The sequence below is a fragment of the Salmo salar genome, chromosome ssa10 (assembly GCF_905237065.1).
Source record: "Salmo salar chromosome ssa10, Ssal_v3.1, whole genome shotgun sequence".
NCBI classification, from domain to species: domain Eukaryota; kingdom Metazoa; phylum Chordata; class Actinopteri; order Salmoniformes; family Salmonidae; genus Salmo; species Salmo salar.
Genome location: NC_059451.1, coordinates 24,854,375 through 24,881,273, shown reverse-complemented (window position 1 = coordinate 24,881,273; position 26,899 = coordinate 24,854,375). Strand labels below are relative to the sequence as shown.

The window sequence follows — 26,899 nt, the reverse complement described above, 5'->3', positions numbered from 1 at the left end:
CGGCCTCGAGTCTTCTTGGGTATGACGCTACAAGCTTGGCATAACTTTATTTGGGGAGTTTCTCCTATTCTTCTCTGCAGATCCTCTCATGCTCTGTCAGGTTGGATGGGGAGCATCGCTGCACAGCTATTTTCAGGTCCCTACAGAGATGTTCGATCGGGTTCAAATCCAGGCTCTGGCTGGGCCACTCAAGGACATTCAGAGACTTGTCCCGAAGCCACTCCTGCATTGTCTTGGCTGTGTGCTTAGGGTCATTGTCCTGTCTGATGGTGAACCTTCACCCCAGTCTGAGGTCCTGAGCGCTCTGGAGCAGGTTTTCATCAAGGATTTCTCTGTACTTTGCTCTATTCATCTTTGCCTCGATCCTGACTAGTCTCCCAGTCCCTGCCGCTGGAAAACATCCACACAGCATCATGCTTCCACCACCATGCTTTACCGTAGGGATGGTGCCAGGTTTCCTCAAGACATGACGCTTGGCACTCAGGCCAAAGAGTTCAATCTTGGTTTCATCAGACCAGAGAATCTTGTGTCTCATGGTCTGAGAGTTCTTTAGGTGCCTTTTGGAAAACTCCAAGCTGGCTGTCATGTGCCTTTTACTGAGGAGTGGCTTCTGTCTGGCCACTACCAAAAGGCCTGATTGTTGGAGTGTTGCAGAGATGGTTGTCCTTTTGAAAGGTTCTACCACGTCCACAGAAGAACGCTGGAGCTCTGTCAGAGTGACCATCGGGTTCTTGGTCACCTCCCTGACCAAGGCCCTTCTCCCCCGATTGCTCAGTTTGGCCGGGCGGCCAGCTCTAGGAATAGTCTTGGTGGTTCCAAACTTCTTCCATTTAAGAATGATGGAGGCCATGGTGTTCTTGGGGACCTTCAATGCTGCAGAAATGTTTTGGTACCCTTCCCCTGATCTGTGTCTCGAAACAATCCTGTCTCGGCGCTCTACAGACAATTCTTTCGATCTCATGGCTTGGTTTTTGCTCTGACATGCACTGTCAACTGTGGGACCTTATATAGACAGGTGTGTGCCTTTCCAAATCATGTCCAATCAATTGAATTTACCACAGGTGGACTCCAATCAAGTTGTAGAAACATCTCAAGGATGATCAATGGAAACAGGATGCACCGGAGCTCAATTTCGAGTCTCATAGAAAAGGGTCTGAATACTTAGTTGAAGTCGGAAGTTTACATAAACCTTAGCCAAATACATTTAAACTCAGTTTTTCCACAATTCCTGACATTTAATCCTAGTAAAAATTCCCTGTCTTAGGTCAGTTAGGAACACCACTTTATTTTAAGAATGTGAAATGTCAGAATAATAGTAGAGAATGATTGTTTTCACATTCCCAGTGGGTCAGAGGTTTACATACACTCAATTAGTATTTGGTAGCATTGCCTTTAAATTGTTTAACTTGGGTCAAACGTTTCGGGTAGCCTTCCACAAGCTTCCCACATTAAGTTGGGTGAATTTTGGCCCATTCTTCCTGACAGAGCTGGTGTAACTGAGTCAGGTTTGTAGGCCTCCTTGCTCGCACACGCCTTTTCAGTTCTACCCACAAATTTTCTATAGGATTGAGGTCAGGGCTTTGTGATGGCCACTCCAATACCTTGACTTTGTTGTCCTTAAGCCATTTTGCCACAACTTTGGAAGTATGCTTGGGGTCATTGTCCATTTGGAAGACCCATTTGCGACCAAGCTTTAACTTCCTGACTGATGTCTTGAGATGTTGCTTCAATATATCCACATGATTTTCCTTCCTCATGATGCCATGTATTTTGTGAAGTGCACCAGTCCCTCCTGCAGCAAAGCAACCCCACAACATGATGCCGCCACCCCCGTGCTTCATGGTTGGGATGGTGGAAGGCATATATTCAGCCTAGGTATAATTTACATTACATTATTAGTGAGTCTTATGGTTGTGGAAGGCCTATATTCAGCCTAGGTTTAATTACACAAGCTCTGAATTCATTATATTATTGCTGACTGTTTTAAATCCAGTGTATCTGACCTTTAATTGTACAACGTTTATTTAGAGAAAACATAATTTTTTTAAATCAAGATATATATCGTGAATCGCCCATAAGTTAGAAAAAAATAGAGATATGAATTTTAGGCCATATCGCCCAGCCCTTAAATTTGACATGTTTTTATTTTTTATTTTTAAAGGGATATACTGGTGGCTACTGGAGTCAGAGTGGCCAGAAATAACTTTAGTCTAGGGCCCTGCACACAGAGAGGAAAGACACAGAGGAAAGACATGGCCTTAACAGCTGTATTTATGCAGTAATTGAATAATTTTGTTATTGCAGAGCCCAGGGAGATGTGCTTTTATTCCTGTTCGTTGCTCGGATACCATTTTTTATTTTGTTTTAAACAGAGAATGTAATTTATTTGCCAATCTTTTTTCAAGAAGAGAAGAATTGGGAGGGGGTTGGTCTTTCTAGCGGATGAGAGAATGGTGGAGTTGTGGTCAGACGCACGTGTCCCGACCCAAGCAAAAGTGTTCTTACAGTTAATGAAATAAATCTAAGCGGTGGAACTTTCAAATGACTTCTACAGAATCTATCAACTTTGCCATCAGGAAGGTTGGTATAGCCTTACTCTATTTTGCATTGTGAATATTATAGGTACGGTATTATCACATCAACTTAAACTGAAGAGATTTTTTTTCTTCATATTCTCTTTATCCAGGCAGGTGTGATGGAGAAGTTATTAAGCTCTGAATTTATGCCTTTCTAAGCTTTCATGACAATAATCCCTCCCTCCCCACACCATCCTGCACTGTAACTGCCCCAATCGCCAGAGGCTCTGGATTCAAATTGAACTAAATCTCTCTCCTACCCTCTCTCTGCCACTCCCTCCCCTTTTCGCTCTCTCGTTTCAATGCAAATGGTAGTAGAATACTAAAACAGCTGATTGCCAACAATCTGAAAAATGCTCTCTGCTAGTACCAAAAAGGCCTTCCAACCACACTTCCGGCCAACTCCACCTACAAAGAGGCACAATACTGCAGAGAAGGGAACCAGATTTAGAAAGAAAGTGACGAGGGTGTGACTGGCTAGACACTGACCATTCATGAAAGTGTCTGCAATGTCTGTCTCCTCCAGACCAAAAACTCAATTCCACTAGTTTCAGAGGCATTCCTTAATATGATGTTAAACGATATCATTCCCCTCAAGAACAAACCAACAATCATAACCTCAAGAGTGCACCACTCTCACACTTCTCTATTACAGGAATGTGCCTGTGTGATTCTGAATGTCAATAACGTTGGCTCCATTACTGACTAATAACAGAGCTAGTTAGGGAAAGTGTGTTGGCGTGTTTCCAGCAGGGCCTTGGAAGGTAGGGCTGTGCATGTTAAGTGGGTCAAAGGGGATATGTAGTTAACTTCCAGCAGTGAGTCATCCTGCCTTGTCGCTGCACAATTGCTGAGTCAGCCCTCAGCCACGCACAATGACAATAGTGAGGCGGGAGGACACTCAAACAGAGGCAGCAAGCTACAGAGGGAAGACTCACTGCAATATTTGGGTTAGCTCCTTGTGCCGGCTCTGTCGATCTCCCTCGTGGAGGCTTCAACTTTGTGAGGTTCTGACAACTATGGAGGTGCTCCATCAACTGAAAGGAAACCCCCTGACCTTTGAAATGATGATCTAACAAACTGTGTTTTGTGATGTGTTGGTATGAGTTTCGCCACATTCACATCTTAATACGACACAGTTCAATACTGGGAAAAACCCATCTGGCATTTCCGCTTCAAAGTTGTTTATTATTGTTGATGAACAGATCACCCAACAGATAATGTTCATTCTCTCCTACAGGGGATTGATATGAAGGGCCATTGTCCATGGAACTTCTTCTTCTTAGAAAAGACTGAAGTCTGAAGCTGAATGAGAAAACAACATTAAATCAGTCTCAGTGTGAGTAGTGAGGGTGCATCATTCTCTGCTATTAATTGTAAAGAAGTGGCAAATAAACCATTAACTCCACTGCGTGCCATTAACAATAAGTTGCTTTATGTTGACGGATCTATTTCCTGCCTCTGCCTTGGGTTCAAGCAGCACAAGCAGTTGTGCGTCTGAGCTGCTTTGAGACAGCCTTATGTCAGAGATAACGGAGCCACGGGGGGCATCTGTGTGCCTTCAACACATCCCAAGAGAGCCCCTAATGTGGGAAAAGAGACTGCAAGTAACGACCATGCATGTCTCTGTGTATATAGGATGGTTGAACATGTGGGAGTCTGGCTCTCTAGGCTTGGCAAAGGACTGTTCAGTAACAGACATCCTGAGAGAGTAACTGATAATGTAGTCTTGCCTCAACATCAAAGAAAGACCTTTCAATGTTAAAAAGCATAATTTAGGAGCGTGGGAGTGATGGGGGTAGGTTTTCTAATTGCAAGAAATAACAAGATTCCTGAACCGTTCAAGAAATCACAGCAACAGGAAAAGGAGGACCGAGCACGCCCCCATTCTCATCGACGGGGCTGTAGTGGTGCAGGTTGAGAGCTTCAAGTTCCTTGGTGTCCACATCACCAACAAACTATCATGGTCCAAACACACCAAGACAGACGTGAAGAGGGCACGACAAAGCCTATTCCCCCTCAGGAGACTGAAAAGATTTGGCATGGGTCCTCAGATCCTTAAAAAGTTCTACAGCTGCACCGTCAAGAGCATCCTGACTGGTTGCATCACTGCCTGGTATGGCAACCGCTCAGCCTCCGACCGCAAGGCACTACAGAGGGTAGTGCGTACAGCCCAGTACATCACTGGGGCCAAGCTTTCTGCCATCCAGGACCTTTATACCAGGCAGTGTCAGAGGAAGGCCCTAAAAATTGTCAAAGACTCCAGCCACCCTAGTCACAGACTGTTCTCTCTGCTACCGCACGGCAAGCAGTTCCTGAGCGTCAAGTCTAGGTCCAAAAGACTTCTTAACAGCTTCTACCCCCAAGCCATAAGACTCCTGAACAGCTAATCTAAAGGCTACCCAGACTAGAGGTTGACCGATTAATCGGCATGGCCGATTAATTGGGGCCGATTTCAAGTTTTCATGACAATCGGTAATCGGCAGTTTTGGACGCCGATTACATTGCTCTCCACGAGGAGACTGCGTGGCAGGCTGACCACCTGTTACGCGAGTGCAGCAATGAGCCAAGGTAAGTTGCTAGCTAGCATTAAACTTACCTTATAAAAAACAATCAATCTTAACATAATCACTAGTTCACTACACATGGTTGATGATATTACTAGTTTATCTAGCTTGTTGCGAACTGTGTGAAGACCATTTCTTCCTAACAAAGACCATAATTAGTTTGCCAGAATTTTACATAATTATGACATAACATTGAAAGTTGTGCAATATAACAGCAATATTTAGACTTTGGAATGCCACCCGTTCGATAATATACAGAACGGTTCCATATTTCACTGAAAGAATAAACGTTTTGTTTTCGAAATGATAGTTTCAGGATTTAACCATAATAATGATTTAAGACTCGTATTTCTGTGTGTTTATTTTATTATATTTAATCTATGATTTGATATAGCAGTCTGACTGAGCGGTGGTAGGCAGCAGCAGGCTCGTAAGCATTCATTCAAACAGCACTTTCCTGCATTTGCCAGCAGCTCTTCGCTGTGCTTCAAGCATTGAGCTGTTTATGACTTCAAGCCTATCAACTCCTGAGATTAGGCTGGCAATACTATAGTGCCTATAAGAACATCCAATAGTCAAAGGTATATGAAATACAAATGGTATAGGGAGAAATAGTCCTATAATTCCTATAATAATTACAACCTAAAACTTCTTACCTGGGAATATTGAAGACTCATGTTAAAAGGAACCACCAGCTTTCATATGTTCTCATGTTCTGAGCAAGGAACTTAAACGTTAGCTTTCTTACATGGCACATATTGCACTTTTACTTTCTTCTCCAACACTGTGTTTTTGCATTATTTAAACCAAATTGAGCATGTTTCATTATTTATTTGAGACTAAATTGATTTTATTTATGTATTATATTAAGTTAAAATAAAAGTGTTAATTGTTCATTCAGTATTGTTGTAATTGTCATTATTACAAATATATATATAAAAATCGTCCAATTAATCAATATCGGCTTTTTTAGGTCGTCCAATAATCGGTATCGACGTTGAAAAATCATAATCTGTCGACCTCTAACCCAGGCTATTTGCATTGCCCCCCCCCTTTTATGCTGCTGCTACTCTCTGTTTATTATCTATTATACTACCTACATGTACATATTACCTCAATTACCTCGACTAAACGGTAACCCCCGCACATTGACTCTGTACCAGTACCACCTGTATATAGCCTCGCTACTGTTATGTTACTGCTGCTTTTTCATTATTTGTTACTTTTTTTCTTACTTATTTTCAGTTACTTTTCTTAAAACTGCATTGTTGGTTAGGGGCTTGTAAGTAAGCATTTCACTGTAAAGTCTACATCTGTTGTATTCGGCGCATGTGACAAATACAATTTTATTTAATCTTAACCGTTTCAGTATTCCTGTAAACTGTGACATTGGGATTGAATACAAATGTATAGGCTATTTCAGTTTATATTTCAGTCATGACTGAATCAGTGCTATTTATGTTTGTTTGTGGGAGGGAGTTGTGCATTTCCTCTGCCATACATAAGTTTCAGATCCATGAATGACTGGAGCAACCCATGTCATGACGAAAGATTCAAAAAGTGCGAATCCAGAATCATAATGGCACAGTTTAAAGCGACGATACAGACATATCTCTCCTCCTCCATCAGTGCCAGAATGATGAACTCAGGCTGAAAATACTCAGCCGATTCAAGGTGAAACTGATAAGCTTACTTTCCTGTAAATGCAATATGACATTTTTTTCAGTCCGTGTCTCACTTCAAAGAACTTACTTTTAATCTGTCCTCTCCAACCCTCCCCTGGCTTGCTCATACTGAGAAAGAGAGAGAGGTGAGCAGGCTAGGAATTCCCTGGTTTGCACCCATGCTGACTGAAGACTGAAAGTCATGTTCTGCGAGCAGGTTGAGGCGCCGACACTGCAGACTGCAGCTGAGACCACCAGCACGGTTAAGTTGTTAGGCCGCCAGCGTGGGAACAAGACCAATGCTTCAACCTGACATTGAAACTGACAACCCTGCCAGCCCGGTTCTGATCGCAGGTGTGCTAGTAGGGCTCTTTGAAACAAAGACAGGCAGTCATACATTAGCTACATTGATTGGTGCAGCATAACAGAAAATGACACAGGGGAGTCACGTCTCAAAATCAATAGTGTTTCAACACGTCTCTCTCTCTCTCTCTCTCTCTCTCTCTCTCTCTCTCTCTCTCTCTCTCTCTCTCTCTCTCTCTCTCTCTCTCTCTCTCTCTCTCTCTCTCTCTCTCCTCTCCCCCAGCTCGCTCTCTCTCTTTCTTTCCCAGCTCGCTCTCTCTTTCTTTCTTTCTTTCCCAGCTCGCTCTCTCTTTCTTTCTTTCCCAGCTCGCTCTCTCTTTCTTTCTTTCTTTCCCAGCTCGCTCTCTCTTTCTTTCTTTCCCAGCTCGCTCTCTCTTTCTTTCTTTCTTTCCCAGCTCGCTCTCTCTTTCTTTCTTTCCCAGCTCGCTCTCTCTTTCTTTCTTTCCCAGCTCTCTCTTTCCCAGCTCTCTCTTTCCCAGCTCTCTCTTTCTCAGCTCTCTCTTTCTCAGCTCTCTCTCTCGCTGACAGACAGTGTGTTTATCTTGGTTTGTTGTCTAGGTTACAGAGTAGACTACATATACTACAAACTATGACTACAAAGACACTATATGATCCATTTGTTGTTCATTAAATTGGATCATAGACTAATGATTTTGTGTCGCCACATGGCTCAGAACAGCATGATTGGTCAGGTGTCCTCAGTCATGCATTGCTGAATCTCACAGCAGAGCAAAAAGTTTGAGCTCTGACCTTGTTAAGCACAAAACAATGGGCCTTCGATTTATAGGATCAAAGTGCCCAAGCCCCCTTGACCTTGAGAATATATGCTGTCTCATAGACTCCCATAGCCTCCTATTGACTCTACAGTCCCAGGCCTGAGAGACACTGACCTCCACACTGAGCTCTGCTTAAGCCCCAACTCAATGGCCAGGTCAGACAGGGCATGACCTCGGGACTAAAACGATTTGAGGCCATGCACACTGACATTGAGACAGCATCGCCAGGGGCCACTCAACATTATGACACGGCTGACATGAATAACTTTCAAGTTTAATTAGTCGTATGTACGGGATACACATGGTATACAGTACACCATCCAACTAAATGCTTATTTGCAGGTTCCTTCGCGACAATGGAACAATAAGAAATAATAATAGATAAGAATATGAACATAAAATAAGTGGCTCAGTAGAATAGAACATTTTAGCATAAGTATTTATACGTGTTATGGGGAATGGGGGATTGGTGGGCAAGTGTTTAAATTGTGCAGTATTTAATTGTAATGTGCGTGTAGCATGAATGTTTGTGTAGCGTGTGTGTGTTTGGATCAGTGTATATCTGTGTGTGTGTGTGTGTGTGTGTGTGTGTGTGTGTGTGTGTGTGTGTGTGTGTGTGTGTGTGTGTGTGTGCTAAGGTGTGGAGAATCAGTACAGGTGGTCAGTCTAGTTCAAGTGTTCAGCAGTCTGATGGCTTGTAAATATAAACTGTCTCTGAGCCTGTTGGTATCAGGCCTCATCCTTAGGTCTTTGATGATGCTGCGGGCCTTCCTCAGGCACTGTTTCAAATAGATGCCCCAGATGGGTGGGGACACGGTCCAAGAGATGTACTGGTCAATCTTCACCACCCGCTGGAGGGCCTTGCGGCCGTGGTCCCATTCCCGCACCAGGTCAGGATGCTCTCGATGGTGCAGCAGTAGTATATGGAGAGGACCGGGATGGCGTGCCGAATTTCTTCAGCCGCCTTAGGAATTAGACGCTGTTGTGCCCTCTTGACAAGAGTGGTGATGTTGTTAGTCCATGACAAGTCCTCGGTGAGCTGGACGCTCAGGAACTTAAAACTGCTGGCTCTCTCTACTGCAGTTCCATTGATGTTTCCTGAAGTCAACAATCAACCCCTTTGTTTTGCTGACGTAGAAGATGATGCTACCATCTGCGTCGCACAACATCCATCGAAACTCGCATCGGACTAACCAACCGGTTACTGGGTTCAAACGCACACTAAAAGACCCATTGAGCGGCTTGAGTCACAGATGCTGTTATTCCCTCATTGAGTAATAATATAAAACCATATGCATGACATCATGACAGAACTTTCTAGTGGTGCTGTTGGATCATTTCCATTCATAGTCCCAGTTTGTCACAGTTGTACACATATAAAATTGGTTTAATTGGAACTTGATTCAGATGTTATCCTGATCTTTCCCTTGCAGTAGATATCAGAAACCACAAACCCAATGAACCTACAGACACACAAAGAAGGCCTAGCTAAAACAAAAACATTGTAACAGACTTCATATAACAGCCGGTGGCAAGACTGAAAATTCCAATGCGCCACGGCCCATCGATAACTATCAGAGGGGGCCCATGTAGAGCAGACACTGTGACTGCAGGCTAGTGGACACGTCATGTCTCCACACGTGAACATGACAGCAGCAGACCCCATTAGCTCCAGTGACACAGAGATGGGGTCGATAGTGTTCTTCAACACATACTGTACTCACAAAGATACATGTACAGTGTGCTCAGGAAAAACACACCTTTAGATACAATATATACACAAAAGTATGTGGCCACCCCTTCAAATTAGTGGATAAGGCTATTTCAGCCACACCCGCTGCTGACAGGTGTATAAAATCGACATGCAATCTCCGTAGACAAACATTGGCAGTAGAATGGTCTTACTGAAGAGCTCAGTGACTTTCAACGTGGCACCGTTATAGGATGCCATCTTTCCAACAAGTCATCTTTGCCCTGCTAGAGCTGCCTCAGTCAAATGTAAGTGCTGTTATTGTGAAATGGAAACATCTAGGGGCAACAAAGGCTCAGCCGCTGAAGTGGTAGGCCACACAAGCTTACAAAATGGGACCTCCGAGTGCTGAAGTGCGTAGCGTGTAAAAATTGTCTGTCCTCAGTTGCAAAACTCACCGAGTTCCAAACTGACTCTGGAAGCAACGTCAGCACAATAACTGTTTGTTGGGAGCTTCATGAAATGGGTTTCCATGGCTGAGCAGCTGCACACAAGCCTAAGATCACCATACGCAATGCCAAGCGTCGGCTGGAGTGGTGTAAAGCTCGCCGCCATTGGACTCTGGGGCAGTGGAAACACGTTCTCTGGAGTGATAATCCACTCTTCACCATCTGGCAGTCCGACGGACGGATCTGGGTTTGGCGGATGCCAGGATAACTCTATCTGGCCGAATGCATAGTGCCAACTGTAAAGTTTGGTGGAGGAGGAATAATGGTTTGGGCCTGTTTTTCATGGCTCGGGCTAGGCCCCTTAGTTCCAGTGAAGGGAAATCTTAACCCAACAGCATACAATGAGATTCTAGACAATTCTGTGCTTCCAACTTTGTGGCAACATGTTTCAGCATGACAATGCCCCCGTGCACAAAGCGAGTTCCATACAGAAATGGTTTGTCAAGATCGGTGTGGAAGAACTTGACTGGTCTGCACAGAGCCCTGACCTCAATCCTATTAAACAGCTGCGGGATGAATTGGAACACCGATTGAGAGCCAGGCCTAATCGCCCAACATCAGTGCCTGACCTCACTAATGCTCTTGTGGCTGAATGGAAGCAAGTCCTCGCAGCAATGTTCCAACATCTAGTGGAAAGCCTTCCCAGAAGAGTGGAGGATGTAATAGCAGCAAAGGAGGGACCAACTCCATATTGATGTCCATGATATTGGAACGAATTGTTCCACAAGCAGGTGTCCCCATTTGGTCTAGTGTAAAAACTGCTTGTTTTACTTCATTTGAAAACTCAACTGCCCTGCTATCTAATCTGGTATCTTCAGAATACTATTCTTATTAGCTAGAGTTTTTAGTTAAGCACAGACTACTGGTGTGACCTGTTGTAGTAGCTATATGGCTTATAGTTTTCAATCATGTTGATAGCATGGATCTGGTAAGCAACAGCACGATGGTGAGATCATTTGACTGTCATCTCATTCTAATCTCATTCTAATCTCATCTCAATCCAAATACATAAAAAGGACAGTCTCTGGAAACTATTTCCACTCCAGCTGTTTCTACATTACAATAGTCTTTATTTAAGTGGAGACAGATTACAAAATGTTTTCATGGAATTCTGACGTCCTTTTGAAAACTGCCCCATTTCAAAGCATGTCCATCTCTGTGATAGAGAAACAATGCCATTTTGTAAACCAGACAATTCTTTTTTTAGGCTACACTCACAGTCATCATTTTTAGGTTTTTACATGTGAAGGTGCACCATGTACACAATCATTAAGTCATTGTACAGTGAAAGTACAGTATGCACTAGACAGAACACAGGCCCCCTAGACTTCATGCAAATACAACGGAACATGTCTATACAATATTGATGTCCCTATTACGGTACACTGTGCATGGAAAGTAGAACATGGAGTCTTGGAGAGGCATCTGCAAAATAGCATAAAGCGCACCACAGGGAACCCTGTGAAGAACTACTCATAGCTGGATTAATAATGGATGTTTATCACGCTGCTAAACACAACAAAACTATTTGGGAAAGCAGACAGCAGCTATTTAAAACCCGCCTGTGTAATGAGTGTGCCAATGCAGGCTCAGACAACACTAAACCCAGAACGGTCCTCCTCCCAGCTCGACGGAGAATAACCCAAACAAGACAGGGAAATAAACTGACTGTGGTGAAGAGCAGACCACAGACGCACAGGTGACAGATCTTCCTGTTTCTACAGAAGATGTTCATTTATTGTAGTGTCATAAAGAAATCATATTTGATACTATGTAAGGTGATTTATGATTAGAATGAGGGGAAAAAGGACCCAGGCTGATTATGCCTGAGGAGCTAGGGGCTTCAGTAGCCTTCCTGGTCTGCAGTTGACTGGTCCGTGGACAGGCGGGGTCCTTGTCTCCTCTCCCCCCGTCCTCTCCACTGCTTTAATCACATTAATTGAATTTGGGTTTAGCTCTCTACTGTGACAGCACAGTTCTAATCCTGGAGAATCCAGGGAAAAAATAACTAGGTCTTCCTTCTCTCTCTATGTCTTTTTCTCCACTCCTCTATGTCAGGGGAACCGCAGATCCGAGAGAGAGCGAGAGACCCAAATCAAATTAAATCTACTTCCAAATGGGATGAATAATTGATCAGTCAAAAAGAGGACGATATGGAGCCTTTCAATAATTTAAAGTCAGAAGTAAATTTCAAGACTGGCTGACAGTTATCCGTCCCAGTTTGAAGCTTTCCTTATCAAGATCGGTTAAGTCATATGGTTTTTAAAAGCAAGTGTGAGAGTTTTATTGAAGCACTAACAAAATGAGTTGCTGTCAAGAGAATGTAGTTCCCTTCCATGAGTGCGAGCAACACTTGCAGCCTCTGGCTCTGTGCTGTAAATCTGATTGAGGAGCAGGTATAATGTGTTTAACATTTACGTCATTTAGCAGACGCTCTTACCCAGAGCAACTTACAGCAGTGACTTAAAACATTTTCATACCTTTTTCGTACTGGTCCCCAATGGGAATCAAACCCACAACCCTGGCATTGCAAGCGCCATGCTCTACCAACTGAGCCACACGGGATACTGACTAACATATTTTACTTTACTAACATCTCTAATGAGAAAAATGTAATGAATGGATAAGCTGTTGGTGCCAGAAGCACAAGCGTTCACAAAATGTTTAGCCTCATTAAAAGTAGGTCTGTAGCAACTCTGTTCAGGTGCTGTGCTAATATTCAGGAAACATATGAGAACTTGCATACGTGGATCGATGTCTTGAACAACCAGTTAGATTTCCTATGATCATAAATACAGTTATCCTAAGTTGCCCTGACCTCTTAACAGCCAGGATGTTGTGGCCAGAAGCCTCAAGGCATTACATAAATAGAGGGAAATAGAGAATTACAATAGTATTACTGTGCTTTTCTAGTGGATTAAAGCACATAAAAGCAGTGGTTTAAAGTACTTAAGTAAAAATTGTTGATGTACTACTTATGTCGTTTTTTGGGATATCTGTACATTACTTTACTATTTATATATTTTTTACTTCACTACATTCCTAAAGCAAATCATGTACTTTTTACTCCATTATATTTTCCCTGACATCCAAAAGTACTCGTTACATTTCGAATGCTTAACAGGACAGGAAAATGATCCAATTCACACACTTATCAAGAGAACATCCCTGGTCATCCCTACTGCCTCTGATCTGGCAGACTCACTAAACACAAATGCCTCTTTTGCAAATGATGTCTGAGTGTTGGAGTTTGCCCCTGGCTATCCTTGGAAAAATAATAATAATGGTGCCATCTGGTTTGCTTAATATAAGAAATGTGAAATTATTTATACTTTTACTTTTGATACTCAAGTATATTTTAGCAATTACGTTTACTTTTGATACTTAAGTATATTTAAAACCAAATACTTTTTGACTTTTACTCAAGTAGTATTTTACAGGGTGACTTTCACTTAAGTCATTTTCTATTGAGTTATCTTTACTTTTACTCAACTATGACAATTGGGTACTTTTTCCACCACTGCATCAAAGTACATTGTTGTTTTCCATACTGGTCACTGAATGATTCAAATAGAGAAATGTTGGAGGCTTACGTGGCTGATTAAAAGAAATGACAATTTGTGTCTATTCATATAAATTGATTGAATAGATAAACATGGTTCTATATCTCAGAGGGCATAACAGAAGGATCAGCTTAAAAACAAAATATAATTAGGACCAGCTTGGCAATGGATAAATTTCTGTTGACTTTCCGCTAAATGTTTTCCAGATTAAACTAACTCTGACCCAAATTGGAAGAGCTTTACGTCTGCCGCGCCATTCTAGGTAAAATAACTGAGCGACCTGATCATGACGGGCCATCAGCAAGCCCCTATCTCTGTCTCTTTCTCCATCTCTCTCCGTCTCAGTCTTTCTCTCTCTGTGTCTCTCCCTCGCTCTGTGTCTGGGTGATTTTTCAAGCAGCAGTAAATCCTGACAGTGATGTCCCTAGCGCCTCTCTCCCTAACAGTTACATTCAATTACATAACATACTAGCGGGCTAATCTCCCTAATCCCTGTCGTGCCACAACAGGGCACCGCTCTGAGCCTTGAACAAAGCCTGTTCTTTAAGCTCCCTTCCTCCTCCATAAGTGTTTTGAGGAAGAAAACCCTGCCCTGAGAGCTGTGCTGGAGCCATCAGGCCTTGTGCTGCCACTCAGTGAGATGTGGACTGACTGCTCTTTGAAGATCAACCCACTGAGCCTCACTGTGGCTGAATCCCACTCTGGTAATGAGGTTTGCTTTTATTGAGTCTTCAATTGACCTGCTTGTTCCCTAGTCTCAAGTATCATTTCGTAACTGGAATCTCCCAGTGATATTGAAACAGCGTGGTCGGGGGGGGAAAAGCATCCTTTCAGTAACACATGTTCAGAATCATAATTTCATAATATACAAACTTAAAAAATGACTGGAAAAAATGCCCACCATTTCTCTGAGGAAGTGAGTAAGCTAAATGCTTTGTTTCAATATTTTCCCACTGAAATGTTAAATATGTAGTCTATTTCCTGTAGACTGAGTGTTCTCAGAACAGCTCATATGAAACAGTTACTGTACTTCACCATCGTTTCATTGATGTCATAACATTCAACCTTTACTTAACCAGGTTACAGTATTGAGAACGTATTATTTTTCCATACGTGTTCCATTAGACAGCCTCCTCTACAGCTTCCAACAACCTTGACAATGTTTATCAATAAACATCCCACCGCCTCGGAGTGCAGTTATGTGGCAACCATCAGGGCTGAAGTAAAAGGAAATTCTCATGTGCAATACTGCCTGTTGAGATAAGACTGGGTGAGAGCGATATTCCTGCCCTACGTCTGCAGCCGAATGGTGCTGGAGTCATATTAGGTCACAGCAGAATGGCCAAATGTTGACGTGTCCTCATGGTTCCCAGCTCGTTGCCAAGCCTCCTAATTCACAGGGAGCCCTGTCTGGGCTTGTGACACACACACCTCTGAAGGGGCCTGCAGTCTTTCTGCTTCTCCCTCTCTCTCCTTCTTTAGGGCTCAATACAATCTGTTTTATTTTTTCCCAAATTCAGTTTTCAGTTTTTTCCCCCGTTTTTTGTGGGGGTTTCTCTCTCAAAATCACACGTTTTTAATAGAAAGACAACAACATTGTGTGTTCTATGTCCACAACAATACTTAAACCACATCAAAGAAATGTGTATCATTGGGTGTAGATACCCTTTAATTCAGTGCGAACCAGCAAGAGACAGTTAGCGTACCAGAAGACAGTTAACATTATTAGCATCATTGCTAACGGCTACACAAAGTGGAAGACCAACATGCACATACAGACAAAGACATTCCCACACTGCCGCTGTAGAAAGCTGAAGGAAAATAAGAATCACTGATGCATTTTGTTCATGTCTTATGATAATCTGTTGCAAATTACTGAATGAATACATTTAGTAGATTTCCTACTTGGTTCAATACATTTTTTTATATTGTTGAACTCTGTTTTAAAGCATGTATTCCGTGATTCCGTCCGCGTTTACCGCATCACGGATTTTATAGGGCCCTCTCCTCGAATGTCATTTCTGACAACTCTTAAGACCGTGGATATATGTTGCACAGTGAGAGAGCGCCGGGAAGAAGAGGAATACACTCACAGCGTCATCTAAAGTGAAGAGAAAAGAGAGTGAGCAGGATGCTCTTAAACCCTTTCAATAAAGAGACCCAGCATGAATAGACCCTCTGTCCTCAGTTTTTCTACTCTGCTCTGCTTGGTGGGAGAGCGGTTGTAAGTGAACGGTTCATGCAAAAAAATGAAGTCCACAAAAAAAGAGGGAGAACAGAAAACTTGCTGAACATTTGTTATCCCCCAGCAGCTTTGCAATAGAGATTCATTCAGGCACAGGGTAAAGCCCCCAATCATATCCCAACCTCTTGTCAGCCCAGGCCCAAGCACTGTCCTCACAGGTATCCTAGGTCACCGCCCTTGAGAGTACACCCCTGCCCACCCTCCTGTTCCCCCCACTATTAGCATGGCACACCGGATGAAAGGGTGAACTTATTTCCCACACAAAGAAATCCCTCTACAGGGGGACAATGACAAACATGACTGTGTCGTAGATTGCCTCATTAGGTCAACTGTCATGGAAACGTTGACATGCACTTAACTGTAACTGCAAAACAATATCCTTTCATCAAACATTCAGATCATCACCACCATCATCAGATCTTCTGAAACATCAATATCATACAATTCCCTCAAGAATTGACTTTGGTTTGCCCTCATTTTGGAGAGGAGCTTCCTAAATGAATTCAGCTCATGTCTGGGACCAGTGCCGTGTGAGCCAAGGAGAGTTGAGTTCCAGCAGCCCAGAAGCAGCCAGCTAGCAGGAGTCCCACGGGACTGTCTCTATCTCCGTACTTCCTGCAAATCTCTACACTGACCAGCCTCTGCTTTGACAGTGATATATGATGTGCCTAAATACTCACACATTGTCTGCATTCACTGCCACAATGAAGTTATTGCTGATGAATAGGTCTTTGTGAGTTATTATTTTTCTTATGCAATTAAGTTAACCCTGTGTAACTAGGAAACCCTGTGTAACTAGGAAACCCTGTGTAACTAGGAAACCCTGTTTAACTAGGAAACCCTGTGTAACTAGGAAACCCTGTGTAACTAGGAAGCCCTGTGTAACTAGGAAGCCCTGTGTAACTAGGAAGCCCTGTGTAACTAGGAAACCCTGTGTAACTAGGAAACCCCGTGTAACTAGGAAACCCCGTGTAACTAGGAAACCCCGTATAACTAGGAAACCCCGTATAACTAGGAAACCCTGTGTAACTAGGAAACCCTGTGTAACTAGGAAACCCTGTGTAACTAGGAAACCCTGTGTAACTAGGAAACCCTTTTTAACTAGGAAACCCTGTGTAACTAGGAAACCCTGTTTAACTAGGAAACCCTGTTTAACTAGGAAACCCTGTTTAACTAGGAAACCCTGTTTAACTAGGAAACCCTGTTTAACTAGGAAACCCTGTGTAACTAGGAAACCCTGTTTAACTAGGAAACCCTGTGTAACTAGGAAACCCTGTTTAACTAGGAAACCCTGTTTAACTAGGAAACCCTGTGTAACTAGGAAACCCTGTGTAACTAGGAAACCCTGTGTAACTAGGAAACCCTGTTTAACTAGGAAACCCTGTGTAACTAGGAAACCCTGTGTAACTAGGAAATCCTGTGTAACTAGGAAACCCTGTGTAACTAGGAAACCCTGTGTAACTAGGAAACCCTGTTTAACTAGGAAACCCTGTGTAACTAGGAAACCCTGTTTAACTAGGAAACCCTGTTTAACTAGGAAACCCTGTGTAACTAGGAAACCCTGTTTAACTAGGAAACCCTGTGTAACTAGGAAACCCTGTTTAACTAGGAAACCCTGTGTAACTAGGAAACCCTGTGTAACTAGGAAACCCTGTGTAACTAGGAAACCCTGTGTAACTAGGAAACCCTGTGTAACTAGGAAACCCTGTTTAACTAGGAAACCCTGTGTAACTAGGAAACCCTGTTTAACTAGGAAACCCTGTTTAACTAGGAAACCCTGTGTAACTAGGAAAACCCTGTTTAACTAGGAAACCCTGTGTAACTAGGAAACCCTGTTTAACTAGGAAACCCTGTTTAACTAGGAAACCCTGTGTAACTAGGAAACCCTGTGTAACTAGGAAACCCTGTGTAACTAGGAAACCCTGTTTTGACTGAGTGAAACTAAAACAAGGGAGTAAAATCAACCACGGAACAGTTTCTAAGCATTTCAGGTTCCTGCTAAACCAAATAATTCAACAGAAGGGATCTGTCATTCCTTTCTAAATTCCACCTTTATGTCAAAGTAACAATGAACAATGCGTGTGGTTTCGAACCTGCAGGACAGTGTCAGTTTCCTTCACGGTAAATGTTTTATGCTTCCGATTCTGCTAAAGAAACATAGGAATGAATTTTGTTCTGGTTATTACAGGCCGACTATTAAGCAGTGTGAACCAGTACCTCGATGCACTGGGCATCTCAACTCTTCCCCCTACTGTAATGAAATCACAAATGACCTGCAACGATGATGGAATATCACAACTGGGCATCTCAATAGAGGGCAGGATAGTTCCTTGTCACTTGTCCAACAGGAACATAATAGACGCAAGAGAGCATGCTGCAGAGGGCACCACCATACAGTACAACACAACACACATCCCATCCGTACTGCACTGTATGTCTGCTGGTGTCTGCTGAAGCCCACTGGGCTTCTGCTGCAGCAGTACAGTACCTGCTGTGTCCCTGACCTGGATGAGATGACATGATGGGCTGTGGATCAGGCTTTAAGAGAGGCTGTTCTACTGTATGCATTAGTCAGTCAGGGATATAGCTGAACCCAGCTAGGAGAGATGGAGGGACAGAGAACAAGCCTGTTTTCCACTGTGACAAGCATCACTAGTGTTTCAATTGAGTATGTTCTTAGAGACATGCATTTTGAAATATGCCAATAAACTGTGTTGCATTAATTAAAGCCTCGTACGCTATTAGATAGCGTTTCTAAGCCACTTAATTTCAGGTGGTAATATAGTACCCGTATTAATATTAAGGATATAAACAAAGTGGTGGACAAGTCACACGAGGCTGGAAGTCACATGCGGCTGTCTCACACTGAGCCAAAATATTTGAATTTCAGCTCCAGGAGGGAAAAAAAACTCAAGCCATACAAAATATGCATGATTGACCTCCTGAGAGCACCTGCAGCAGAACAGTGAGCAGGACGAATGTTTGCTCTCCCTCAGCGGCAGTCGTGCATGGCTAGGTCCCAATCCCAAAACACAGCTTTATCTCCTCGCTTACCGTTCCTCTCTACAGCCATAAACAACAGAACCATCTCCACACACTGCTACAGCACTTGCCATGTATGCCATTCTTTTATATTGCAGTACACAGGAGAAGAGGTGTTAAAGTGGTCACGATCACCCTGCCACCGCCCACCAGCACCTCTACCGACACACACACACACACACACACACACACACACACACACACACACACACACTTATCAAAGGCAAACAGAGCCAAGATCCTGAATGCCCTTTCTATCCCTATGTGTTGAGCCTTCAAAATAAGAACTTGTCAAGTGTCAGAGTATTCCTGATAAACAATATCACTGTCGGATCAATATACACTACGTGGCGTACAGCCTCACACAAAGACAACCTGAAGCTATGAAGAGTTGAGCAAAATCCTTCAGAAAATATTTCCCATTTTACGAGCTCTATGGTACACTTAAGGATAAAGTTTGGTGGACGTTAGAAAGAGTAATTGAATGGTTAAAACTCAGGAATTCAGTCAGGTGCATAAAAAGCCTACATAACAAGGCTACATTGGCATCAGCAGCGGACCAAGGTTAGATTCACAGATATTTTAAATAAACCCAGTGCTGTGCCACGGCAGCAGCATATTTTTGATATCCCTCCAGTTGGACCATTTCAAAAAGCGTCTCCAGCAGCCCTCTGTGTTGCCAAGAACGGAGGTTCATCTCACATCGACCTAATACTGAGCCTCAAACCCTGTAACTCTGAAACAAACTGCCTGCCTTCACAAGCTTTCATCCGCTTCCAAAACACATAGACAGACAGAAAACATAGTAAAGACCATGTCTCTCCATTTCCAGAACTTTGCCCATGTGGGTACACACAATAATAGATATTATATATCTTTCAGCCAAATACAAATAACAACTGAATAAGAATAGGGACCACAGAGCTGTGAGCTGAAGTGTAGCCTATTTGTTTGTGTTTGTAATTCCTTCTATCTAATAGCTCTTCAGAGACTAGATGTAGTTGTTCTAACTGGCTCCTGAAGGCCAGTTCTGGGCCAGGGTTTTGCAGGCCAAGGCATCCACTATAAGCATCATTCCACAAGAGAGACATTGCCAACCTGGCTAAACTGTCACAGAGAGCTAGCAACACCCTGGTCTGGCCAATGTGACAAGTGAAAAGCCCAGAAAGCTTCCACAGTTCTAACCTCCCCTGGCTGCCGGTGAGAGGAGGTTGCATATTCAGATGGAATTTAAACAAGGCATCATACTGTAAATATTTAAAAATGTTCCTCACCATGCTCCCTGCCGAGGAACCTGGGTGTGATATGAAATGCAGCCAACCTTCCACAGACATCTGCAGCGACGGACACATGGAGTCCCAGCCTCTATGCCAAGAGTCCCGAGGTTTTATAACTGCGGGCACTTTTTAGGGCCCCCGCCCTCTCACTTTCCCTAGTGACAATCAGGCAGTCACCGGGATCAACACATGAAGGCAGTTGCTCCACTTAAGAACCGTCCCATTTTTCCACTTCTTGACATGAATAAATAAAGACTTTTAAAAAGTATAAGACCCTCCCCCAACACTCTGGAGAGGCCAATAATCAAAATAAACCTAATTTGCATGTTGATTGGCACAGGCAGGCAGACAGCGACCGTCATCAGATACAGTGCGTCTGATGAGTGGTGCAGAGGAACAGCATGTCAGGGACTGCCCCTCAGGACACAGAGGAAAAGTGGGGCAAGAATTTCTGCTCCGAAAGAACTCTCCCCACCCCCACTCTAGCGATGATTGCTTCAGAGAGGACCAGTCTCTGCTGGGTAGAGACTGGTCCTCTCTGGCTTCAGAGAGGACCAGTCTCTACCCAGCAGGGGTTCTGTTGATGATGATGGCTTCAGAGAGGACCAGTCTCTACCCAGCAGGGGTTCTGTTGGAAACTGTTGGGTTTGAGAGAGCAGCAAGCGCCACTCAAAACACAATGTGTCCAACCATGGAGAGCATTTCAGCATTAATTAAAGAAGGGCCTGCTCTGTCTGCTAGGCCCAGAACAACTGTTAAACACAAAAACAGTTCTTGTTGAGACTGGGCTTAAAAAGTGTTGGGGAGGAAACCTACATTTTATAACACGCTTATGCAACGCATACACTGATCGCACAAAAGCAAAACTATTATGCGGATGGATGAATGGAAACAAGTTTGCAAACGACAAGTACCACAGGGACAAAAAGAAAGGCCTGTGTTGAGTAAGAGAACAACCATGAGATTTAGATTTCACATCCATTACAACAAAACACAGGGCAAGTGAGTGAATTCTGGGTGATTTTAACATGGTGAAATGGTGGATTGGCCTGACGCTGGGCTCTCTTGTGGGAACTAATTGCAGCTCTAATGGAATGAATCGATGACAAATGGGGGCAGGAGAGCACACTTACAACACAGTGGGATTTGAGATCTCCAGCAGATATCAGAGTGTGTTGGCAAACATGCCCCAAACTGTGTCTGCTCAGGCTTACAAAGCGGCAGTCTCAGATTGACAGATAATATAAACTGACATGCTTCAAGGTACCCTATCTTGAAAATGTATGCCTTCACAAAACAAAAGGTGGGTCATAATTTCATGTTATTCATGATCATGTGATTCAGCATATAATACATTTAGTAAATATCTACATTTGTCAAAAAGAACAGATTAATTGTCATCCATGAATTCCACATATATTTTACCAAGCATTAAACCCCTGTCTACTAATTTTATGCTCTACTCCCTCTTAAAATATATATTTGACCCTATATCTGTTTTTGTATGCAGCTGTAGGAATACCCTGGTGTGACTGTCACTTTGTAGCTGAGGGCATGCACTTTGTCATGACCAGATTTATTGACCATACTGATGCTAGCTTGGGGTTATGCCCCTTAAAACACACTACCACAAGCAGGGAAACCTGCTGAAAATAATTTGCTAAACAGTGGTTTAGGGGTCAGCAAAAACTCAGTCAGGCCATTAAAGGAGAATCGCTCATGAATTCAAGGAAATGAAACTCTGAAGTAAAGAAAAAAATCTTCTTCTTGGAAAAGTTAGCAGAACATTTGACTCTAGCGATCTGCATTTTGCAGCTACAGAGAGGAGAAGCAGAAAAGGAATAATGTGTAACAACTTGTGTTTAGCGTTAGCAGTGCCACAACCCTTCAGGTTGCCAGCAGAGCCAGAGCCGCAGCAGCGTTGCCTGGCACGCCCTGCCTCCCTCCCTCGCTCTCTTCCAGCCTCCCCACTCTCTCCCTGCCTCAGACAGCCAGCAGACCAGAGGCCTCATGCAAGCCTGGTCCGGCCCTTCACCTCCCGCCTGCCTGCCTAGCTGGTTGGCCTGCTACAGCACAGTGCAGCAGCACACTGTGGAGCTCAGCCTGGCTCACTCCAGCTATCAGACCCTGTCAAAATCCACACCAGGAAAAGGTGCAACTTGAGCTGGGCACAAGAGCAGCTCTCCTCTCCTCAGGTGGAGGCTCACGGCTCAGAAATTAGCATGGCAAAGTGCCTCAACTCCAACTTTAGAAAACTATAGCGGAGTGCTTTTTTGTAAACAAACATTTCTTCCCTCATTTAGAACAGGAATACTAGTGGTCTGAACTCAGAAGTCTCAGGTGTTTACAAATTAAAATAGACAGGAATTTATGAATTACTTGTGCATTCCAACTCAATGAAAGGAGCCGATCGCTGCTGTTTTAAAAAGAACCGTTTCACTTTATTAACGTGAATCTAAATATTACAAACAGCACTGATATTCTACTACCATAAAACAAGTCTGAATTCACCATTGTTCAAAACTTTTAAAGATATGCATATGAGCAATTCAACAAACCAGCTGGCTGCATAAACTAGGGGTTAAAACTACTAATCCTACATAATTACTCAACTTTATTACTTTTCACGTCACAATTGGTTTAGCATCTTAATTATTTCATTTGGATAATCTCAATAAATAAACCATAGGCTCATTTTAACGAATCATAATTATATACTGTACATTTCAGTAAAAATATAATGTCACTATCTGAGACATCAATAAAGTCTTATAAAAAAGAAACTGGCAAAGGCATTATTTAGTTTGAACTACTACAATTCATATAAGGCAACTCCAAAAGCACACGAATAATACAACTGTCACCAGTATTATTACAAAGTTAAGTTACAATACTATTGAAATATACATTCAGTAAAACATATGAAACCTGTTGTATACAGCAACATGAGTAATTGTTTCTAATATTATTTTTTCTCCTTCAGAAACCCTCCTTCAGAATAACAGTTTAGAACCATGCAACAATGTGTCTGTTTATTTTTGAAGAAAAGTACAATTTCCTCTGTAATTAAAACAAATCTTTGAACAGGGCTATTAAATCCATTGCAGATCCCAAAGCCAAAGTAAATACGGCAGTTGTGTCCATCTGAAATGCCACATCAAGTCTCATATTCAATATACAGTATGCTGCCTTTTACTGAAAATCGACCTTAAAACACCCTTTGTCCTTGCTTGAGTTCTGCCAACTGGCAAGAAAATCCAAGCTCTTCCCTGGATTCCTCTTGCAGTGCATTTATTAACGGAAACTAAAGCACTATTTATGTCTCCAGCTATTAAAACAAGGTATATACATTTTTTATCCCGTTACTTTATGTGAATTAAGTTAAGTGTATTTCCATTTGAAAATAAAAAATACATTTGAATTTTACTGGTGAACTACATAGGTCTCTATGAAGACTATATGGCTATGACTTGTCGTGTGTAAATGGCATCTAAAGGCTATCAATAAATGGAAGAAAGTTTTTTCATATTTAGATCATTTTAACCAAGTGAAACACATCCACCTACAGACTGAAACAGGCTCCTCAAATCTAACCATGGACTATTATAGGCCTACCTTGCAAGGTCATAGGCTACGTGGTTTCTCTCATACAGGCCAGGCTGTCCCTTTCTTTAGATATTACTTCTCTCTAAGTTTTACATTCAAAGTGTATGAAATATTATCTCCTCAATTAAATGTTAATTGCATACTAGATGAAAAATACATTTTCTTCAACTAGTCTAAAAACGTTGTGCGTCAACCTGACTCAAAATAAGCCTAATCCTAATGCATGAAGCAAAAATAAAAGAATCCTCAACATCAGGTAAGAAATGTGCCTCTGACTTGTTCAATCATAAATATTCTAAATGAATATCCTGATAGCAGACTGTGATAGTTGTTCTAAATAAACAGATAGACTATTTGGATACACAACTTTCCGCACTCCAAAATGTCACAAAACGCTTTAAGTGCAAATTACTCCATGACACAGGTAAAGAACACACACACACACACACACACACACACACACACACACACACACACACACACACACACACACTTTATTTACAATGATTCTAAGCATTTAAATAATTAATCAGGACATCATTACTGAGCCGAAGTGCTCCAGGCCTGACCACAGTTCTTGGGCTGGTTTGTTGTCCCTCCTTAACTCAAAAGAGAGTGGGATACTTTGTGGAGAACTCTCCCATACACAGGGTCGATAGCCTAACTTTTTCTGATACTTTAAGATGAAGAATTCTGATACTTCTGGCATGCACAGGTTGCCATCATGCGTCTTCATTGGTCACAGCTAATTAATGAAATGTTATTTTAGCCATGCACTTCTCCAAAGTTAACAAACTTCATGAAAAGCTGGGAGAAAAAAAAAATCTACTTTAAACATGAGTCAGCATAATGCTATTGAGTAAACTATAGCAGTGATAACAAAAAGACTGAAGTTAATATAGGCTGAGAGACTCAGGTTTCCACGTCTCCTTACCGACTGTGCCAACACTCATCCCGCCCTTTTCTAAACTGAAATATCATCTGCATTTCATAGCCACGTTCATTCAGTCAACACAGACGCTCATGCATAATAACTCCCCAAAAAGTAAGCAAAATGAATAATTTACCTGAGTAAGACAGAGAGGAGAGTACATCATGATGAAAATGAACTTATAACGACTTGTCAGGTAGCAAAAGACAGACAAGTTAGTGAATCATTCTTTTACAGTTCATCATCATCATCATCACCATAAACACCTCCACCATCGCCTCAATTGACTTGCAGTTTACGTCCACTAAGGTGTTAGCCCTCCAAAAACGATGACACAGAAGAAAAGTTCAACTTAAAAATCCTGAAAAATAAAAAGAGTAACTTTGAATAAAAATTGGGAAAGCTAGGAAATGAAAAGGCTCGGGCAATCTGTTCCATTTAGGAAATGGGGGGAGAAAAAGAATCAAAGAATGACAAAATGAAAAAGAGGGAGGAATGAAATGACGTTATGAAAATAGCCCATCCCCCAAAAAGAACTTAAAGAAGCAGTAACCCTGATTCCCTGTGTCCAGCAATACCCGTTAAATCCACGAAAAACAAAGTATTGCGTTTAGATCATCAGGAGCAACGCTGGACCGGATGGTCAGAAACAAAAATTGCAGAGGACTTTCTCTCGCCCAAGCAAGAACGTACACTCCCTCCCTCGCATAGCCTATCCCAGCATCGAGGACAGCGATGTTGCATGTGCGCTTGTGCCGTTTATTCAAAACGTGTCGTTGGCAAATTGCTGCGTAATATCGTACAAATGAACCATTGGAGTGCGTTGATGACAGTCTTGCATCACAGATACAATAGCCTGCACTCCCAAGTGGCCTCTCACGACTAACCTACAACACTTAATTGAGCTGTTATTACTGTAAATGTAACAGCTCTTCAAAATGTTCAGAATCGATACACTTCTGATAACGTGGATATCCTAATTATGCAATACCAATTCAGAAAACCAAGCTTCTGAATTCATCATCCGTTATCAACTGTTTTCTATAATCATGTCACACAGACATCTATACAAACTAATAATAAGCTATAAACGTATGTACGTAAAAGCGCTAAGACGTCAATGGTGAGCATAGTTACTTTTCATTGAATTCAGACTTAACCTACTTTTATCAAATTCTACAGTATTGTATTTATTGTCCGATGGGACTTGACCACAAAACAAGTGGTAGGTGTAATGACAATAATATTTGGAGAACTGTCCAAGAAAGATGGTCACATTCTTTCTTTCAACTATATGGACACGTTCTGCTTTTGTAACTATGCACACAAAAAGTTGATTGTAAGGGGCCTATAAAGTGTAAGTATATCCCCATGTCATTACACACAAGAGTAGGCCTATACATGGACTCTCCATATGGGCAGACCAGAGAAAAAGGACATACAACATTTCTTCTTGGTCTACTTTGAGTGAGTAGACCAGGTTATCTTGGGCAAAGCTAAGAAAACTATTCTGAGATCAGTCTGAAGGGACAATGTTGTCTGCATCAATATTGTTTTCACCTTGATCTGACAATACCGTGAAGTAATAATTGCATCCAATCCATTAGCACAAGTTTGTCTATAGCAGTTCGGTGGTGGTGGGTAAATCAACCTTCATGAAGTGAACTGCAGTTCAGACAAAATTGGCCATTTTGTTATCTATGACACCCAAAAATATAACGTCCTGAATATATTTGTTTGATATTTCCAAAACAGAGGGCCAAATAAATTATATTGTTTTCACAAAAACTCTAAATAAGCCAGTTGAGTGCACTTTCAAAACACTCGCGAGTATGTGTGTTATAACCGCACTCGGACTGTACTGCAACCAGGGACGGAGCGTCTCTGTCGGTCTATGGTTCAAATTCAAGCCGGCGCGCCTGAGGCTACGGCCACGGCCATTTTCTGCTGAACAAACTAAACCCGGTACAGAGTCTATTGGCTTTGAACTTCAACTTGGCCTTCGACGTCAGGTATTGAATCTGCGTTGCCCCACTCAAACTGGCAAAAAACTAATACATTTCACTACGGGAGAAGTGCCAAAACGCTTT

At 42.4% G+C, this 26,899-nt stretch overlaps 1 protein-coding gene across 10 annotated transcripts in view; it reads right to left on the bottom strand.

Moving 5' to 3' along the window:
* The window catches only part of LOC106613851 (nuclear factor 1 C-type), a 140,087-nt gene that overhangs the window by 90,071 nt on the left and 23,117 nt on the right, over positions 1 to 26,899 (bottom strand). Inside the window, exon 1 of one of the 10 annotated variants that reach the window (XM_014216528.2) lies at positions 24,946 to 25,880. The exons of 8 other annotated variants lie outside the window; for them this stretch is intronic. In XM_014216528.2, the coding sequence (XP_014072003.1) occupies positions 24,946 to 24,975 (30 nt within the window). In that variant the 5' untranslated portion in view covers positions 24,976 to 25,880. Of the gene's footprint in view, positions 1 to 20,269; positions 20,363 to 24,945; positions 25,881 to 26,899 lie in introns of those variants that run through there. One more of the 10 variants, XM_014216526.2, reaches the window with a different exon arrangement.